The sequence below is a fragment of the Notothenia coriiceps genome, unplaced genomic scaffold, assembly GCF_000735185.1.
Source record: "Notothenia coriiceps isolate Sejong01 unplaced genomic scaffold, NC01 NC01_scaffold00019853, whole genome shotgun sequence".
Classification (NCBI taxonomy): Eukaryota; Metazoa; Chordata; class Actinopteri; order Perciformes; family Nototheniidae; genus Notothenia; species Notothenia coriiceps.
The window spans coordinates 1-6,061 of NW_011352554.1; the positions used below are offsets into that span (position 1 = coordinate 1).

The 6,061-nt window shown below is 40.7% G+C and overlaps 2 protein-coding genes across 2 annotated transcripts; one reads left to right on the top strand and one right to left on the bottom strand.

Annotated features, from left to right (window-relative positions):
- Positions 1–230: 230 nt before the first annotated feature.
- LOC104952350 (mitochondrial-processing peptidase subunit beta-like) lies at positions 231–2,110 on the bottom strand. The gene is made up of 3 exons (XM_010779161.1): positions 1,997–2,110; positions 1,026–1,163; positions 231–343 (listed from the first exon to the last, which is right to left on the bottom strand). The coding sequence occupies exons 1-3, from the start codon at positions 2,078–2,080 to the stop codon at positions 248–250; spliced, it is 318 nt and encodes a 105-aa protein (XP_010777463.1). The 5' UTR covers positions 2,081–2,110; the 3' UTR covers positions 231–247.
- A 420-nt stretch (positions 2,111–2,530) lies between these two features.
- On the top strand, positions 2,531–5,220 carry phax (phosphorylated adaptor for RNA export). Its single transcript, XM_010779163.1, has 2 exons — positions 2,531–2,665; positions 3,393–5,220. Exon 2 carries the CDS (start codon positions 3,400–3,402, stop codon positions 4,609–4,611), a length of 1,212 nt encoding a protein of 403 aa, XP_010777465.1. The 5' UTR covers positions 2,531–2,665; positions 3,393–3,399; the 3' UTR covers positions 4,612–5,220.
- Positions 5,221–6,061: the final 841 nt, after the last annotated feature.

Sequence of the window (6,061 nt, forward strand, 5' to 3'; positions counted from 1 at the left end):
TTCTAGGTAATCACACATCCTGTCATGAACACAGCTACAGGTGATACCTTTGTTATCATGTTACTCTGATACTGGAAGAGGACATTCAGGATTTTTCCAACAAAAGGCAATTATTTCACTCTGTAAAATTCACCTTTGTATCATTTGCAAGCATGTGTTTATAGAAAAATCGACATCAAACTTCAATAGCTGTTGCACGATGCAAATCAGCCACAATAGAAGAAAATAAAACGTATTTTCATGGTTTTCATCTCACCTTAAATGCCATATGTTCCAGGAAATGTGCTGTGCCATTATTTCTGGCGTTCTCGTAGCGACTGCCCGCATCTATCCAGAGGCCCACCTGGAAAAAAACAGAGAATAAATGAAGCTTGCCTTCTGCTTTAACCAATGTTGTGAACTAGAGATCACTTTTTAAATGTCCACTTTACTTGGTCTTATCACAATCTCTAATGTCATATATGTGAAACACCCTTGGGGCTGCATGTATGTATAGCATTTATGCTAAGATAAATAAATAAGTTCAGTTTAACTTAAGTTTTTTGTCAATTTGCTAAACTAAGATACTTGAGTCTTGAATTGTCTGATGATTGCTTGACAAGACAGGGTCCAAAAGAGTGTGTGTGTGTGTGTGTGTGTGTGTGTGTGTGTGTGTGTGTGTGTGTGTGTGTGTGTGTGTGTGTGTGTGTGTCAATGTGGGGGTATGTGTGGCCTAGCATTAATTTATTATACTTCTGGGGACCTAAATCTGTTTACAGTCACTCGCCTCCCTTGTGGGGACATAATGGAGGTCACCATGAGGGGGATCATTGATTTTAGGGTGAGACTTGGTTAGGGTTAGGCATGTGTTGGTTAGGGTTAAGGTTAGGATAAGTCTCCAGGAAATGCATGTAAGTCAATGTAATGTCCCCTGAAGTGATGTATACACGGTGTGTGTGTGTGTGTGTGTGTGTGTGTGTGTGTGTGTGTGTGTGTGTGTGTGTGTGTGTGTGTGTGTGTGTGTGTGTGTGTGTGTGTGAACTTACTGTGCAGGTGGTGAGCCCAGCGTCCTCTGAAGACACTCTGAGTCCGTTTTCTAGAGTTGTCACCTTAGTTTCAGGAACATTGAGAGCCACTTGTTGAGCAGCCTGGGTCGATAACAGTCTGTGAGACCCAGGTGTGAGCTGCAGGTGAAGAAAACACACAAATGAATGCGATGTACATGATACTACTAAAAGAAAAGTCTATTGTTTATTAGGAACAAACAAACAACCAATCTTCCTGCAGAAAGGACTCAAGACTACGTGCACCATCTCATCATTCCTTGTTGTATGAAGCTGTGTTGCAAAAACAATCCCACATATGTTATTAACCAGTGTCATAGCTTGAAAAGGTCAAATTCACCAACTAAAATAGAGTTTTAAACACTAAGACAGCCATAGGTTCAAATTGAGTTCAAGTGGTTGTAATAGTCCTTCTACACTGAAGCAGTCATGATTATACAAACACTGTTTTTTATATATTTACTGTTGTACCTTCTATGTATTAATACCTCTAAATGTGTGTATATGTGTCCATTTATGAGTATGTAGATGTGTATAGGTATATTTAAGTGGGGGTAAAGGTGTGTATGTATGTATATAAGTCGAAACTGAATTTCCTGTCTGTATTACACAAATAGAGGAATTGACAATACATTTGACTTTGAAGGGTATACTAGGGTTGTACTAAAATGTCCAATACATTAACAGCTTATCATGATTACACTGCAGATTTAGGACAGTGGCATCATATGTTACAACCCACCCGTTATTGATAATGAATTTAAATGACCTATGTTTACGTTTAAATGAAATGATACTTCACATATTACCAGAACTTGAATTGCCTTATGTAAGCTACCAGAGACTTTAACTGTCAGCAAACACTGAGCGCTTTTCCTCAGTTAGACTGTCATTTTGACATCTGGAGAGAAGGTATAATAACCAAAACACCACCATAAACACAATCTTCTTACCCTGTTTGAAGAAAATGTCTTCAGTAAATTCCTTTGAAGGAGATTTCTCCCAGCAGACGTGAGGCGCTGTAAGGACGCCGCCATATTGTTTGTTTGTCACACTGCGCATGCGTCGCGTTCAATCACGCAATCTTACGCTACATCCGTCGTTAAGGAGCAGAGGATTTCATTTAAAGGAACAAAACAGAATTGTTGCGAACATTAAAACGTTTTTTTCAAATAAATAGGCAAGTCTCTAGAGTCCATATGATCAAGAGCTCCTTAAATCTTCCAAATCGTCCCAAAATGTATCAAAACAGCCTACAGAACTGCGTTTTTTCAAATAATTACAGAGGCTTTTCCGTTTAAATTGAGTATTAGTTCTAGGCTCCGTCAAAAAGTATAATTTTGTTTGCTTTTCTGATTATATTAAATATGATTTACTGTTAAAATAGTCACATTCTTTCTTACTTTTGTTTTCCATCGTTCAGTTTATTTTGAAAGGATCTGTCAGTTGGGACCCGGAAATGGACTTTTCTTCTCGCGCGAATCTCTTCAGAAATCTCAAGTTTGTCTTCTGGTTGTCAACGTTCTTCATAGCTCTCTATAGTGAGTATTAGAGACAAAACAACGGTTAAAATACAACTTCATGCAGAGCAGAGAGACCACTACGGAGTCGGATATTTGAAGGTATTTCAGCATTAACAAAAACCTTGTTTCTCTTCTCTGCCTGTGGTTTAATACCAAGATAGTATCGCTAGCTGCTAATGTTGTGTTAGCTCTGGTTGCTAATGTTGTGTTAGCTCTTGTTGCTAATGCGTAGCCCTAACGTTGGCTGATGCATTAAAACAGTGGGAGTTATTATTTATACAGAGGTGGAAGAAGTACTCAGATCTTGTACATGAGTAAAAGTAGAAGTACCAGAGTGTAGGAATACACTGTTACAGTAAAAGTCCTGCATTCAAAATGTTCCTCAAGTAAAAGTAGAAAAGTATTATCATCAAAATATAGTTGAAATACCGACAGTAAAAGTAGTCATTGTGCAGATTGGTCCATTTCAGAATAATATATATGATATGTTTTACAATGACTGATCATTAAAGTGTTCTCAAAGCTGGTAAAGGTGCAGCTAGTTTGAATGACTTTGTATACTGCAGGGTAGCTTGTGAATTTACTCCAGGTGGAACTAAAGTCTGATTTAACACTTGATTATATTTCACATCATTCAGCCAGATCTGTAAAGTAACTAAAGGTGTTAAATACATGTAGTGGAGTACAAGTACACCATTCACCTCTGAACTGTAGTGGGGTAGAAGTAGAAAGTAGCAACAAATTGAAATACTCAAGTTAAGCACAGTACTTGAGTAAATCTACTTAGTTACTTTACATCACTGATTATCTTTGGTGTGGCTTCCAGACAAGAAATGGCCGGTGGAAGGGATCTAATGGACGGTGACCTGGAAGATGGAGAGATTTCCGGATCTGGCTCGGATACTGAGATGGGAGCAGCCCAGGTTCCTGCAGCTTTTAGCGGGCAGTCCTTCCACAACAGAGCCGCTGTCCAGCCTTCTGCCGCCTCGTACAGAAGTGGAAATAAGCCGGTGTCCAGCGACAGTGACCAGGATTCTTCGGACGAGGATTCGGCCGTTTGGCGCCACAAACGCCTGAAAGCATCCAGCGACGCCCAGCCGCCGCCTTCCAGCACCACCACCACCCGACCAGAACCGACCCGAATGGACGTCCCAAACGCTCCAGGAGGCCGAAAAGTGAACAACATCTGGGGCTCTGTGGTGCAGGAGCAGTGCCAGGATGCCGTGGCTGCAGAGCTGGGCATATTTGGCATGGAAGGTGAATTCAGCATGTCCAGCAGGAATGTGGAGACGTATAACTTTGTCCTGGCTCGTAAGATAATGGACAAGGAGAGGGAGCTGGAGAAACTGGCGAATAAAGACGGAGAGGTGAACATGCTGGACACGGAGCTGGAGGACTACATGAAGGAGCGAGGATCAGAGGAGAAATCTGGAGGAGATACCAAGAGGAAGAGATCGGCGAAAGAGAGAATCGGCCCCCGAGCTGAAATGGACACTAAGGGTCGATATGTAGTCACAGAAGACGACCTCGAGGATCGGGTGACGGATGAGATAGCGTACAGGCTACGGGAGCCTAAAAAAGACCTAATAGAGCGCATCGTTAAAGTCATCGGGAATAAAAAGGCCATCGAACTGCTGGGAGAGACCGCCACGCTGGAGGAAAATGGCGGCGTGTTCACGATGGACGGCAGCAGGCGAAGGACGCCCGGCGGGGTTTATCTCTACCTCCTGAAGAACACACCGAGCATCAGCAAGGGCCAGATCAAGAAGATCTTCTTTGAGGAACAACACAACGACTGCAAGAGCAAGAAGGCGGCGCAGAAGAGGAGGAGGAACATGGTGGCGAAGAAGATGAAGCAAGCCATCGGCACGCTGAACCTGCAGGAGCACGACGATGTCTCCAGGGAAACGTTCGCCAGTGATACTAACGAGGCTTTGGAGTCACTGGAGGACGCTGGAGAAGAAGAGGAAGGTCAGGAGGAACGTGCTTCGGGCATCGAGGACACGGCGGTGGTCTACAACGCTGCAGATCTGGAGGTCTTCTGAGTGATGTGTGAACTCTGGGAGGTTTTGAGCAAGGACACAATACTAAAAGTGCTGTCTGCTGAATCTTAACATCTGAGTGATCTTTGTTTTGCTTCTACATTCAAACGAGAGCTTATGTTAACATCATAGATTTCACATAAACACAGAAGGACACAAGACAGGGGCTAAAAGAGAGACACACACACACACACACACACACACACACACACACACACACACACACACACACACAGGCAGTCTGAACTCTGGGAGTTTTCAACAAAAACATGTAGGAATTCAAATAACAACACGTCAATAAAAGCACTGAGTACAGAATCCAAACTGATCCTTTTTGTTGCTTTTACCTTCGAAGGAGAGCTAATGTTAACGTCATGGATTGATCGTTTTCAGCACAGAATGACTTTCCGCAATTTAGTGTGATTTGTGGTATAAATGTCATTGTTAATTTTTCAAAACGTCCCTTTTTTTTGTTGGAGAAACAGTAAAGCTCTTCTGTTTATTTTCTATCATATTATCTGTCTTTGTTTATACATTTAATTCGGATATAAGGGGTCTGGATTTACTAAATGAATTTGTGTGGAATATGAATAAAGGTGACTTGCAATTGCATTCTCTACTATTTTTTTAAATGTTGTTTACTTTATGAAAAATATATATGTGCTCTTCTCGATACGTATATATTCAGATAGAGTTTATTTATTTTAACATTCTTTAAAACATTACATTTAAAATACGATATCAACTCAACGTTTTTATTTCAGCATAATTGTCTTCAAATATGTAGCGAAAAATATCCAATCAAAATATAAATCGTACTTACAACCTTTAAAACAAACCACACAATCATATAACTGAACTCCATAATTGAAAAGGACTGCACATATTCTCCTTAGCAACGGTCTGTTATCCGAAGCAACGTTCTGTCAACAACCCCCGGAATGTCCAAATTGACCAATCAGAATTAAGTATTCAAAAAGGCGGTGTACAATAAGCAGGGAAGGTGTAATAAAATATAAATAGTTGAATAATAATAATAATGTTAAAGTTACTACATCTACGAAATTCTTACCATTCCTCCTCTTTTGGAACAATTCTAGTCCCTTTTCATTTGCCTTAAACCCCCAACAGTAATGTCCTATTTAAAGGTCCCATGGCCATTGCTACTGATCATAATTCCATTGTTGAGGTCTACTAAAATAAATGTATATTGTGCAATTTTCCAAAGTCTCATTGGTTTCTCACACAGCATCTCTGTATAGTATGTGTCTCTGTCACGCCTTGTTGGACCTCCTTTAAGAAATATAAATTGCAAGAATTCTGCATAATGTTGCCTCTTCAATACATGTTTTTATTCTTGCAGTTGCCAGATTGGACCGGTAGGTGGCAGCAAAGGTCTGATTATGGTGGTGGCTATAGCCTGAACTTTGTAGTACATTGCTTTACTTTACTA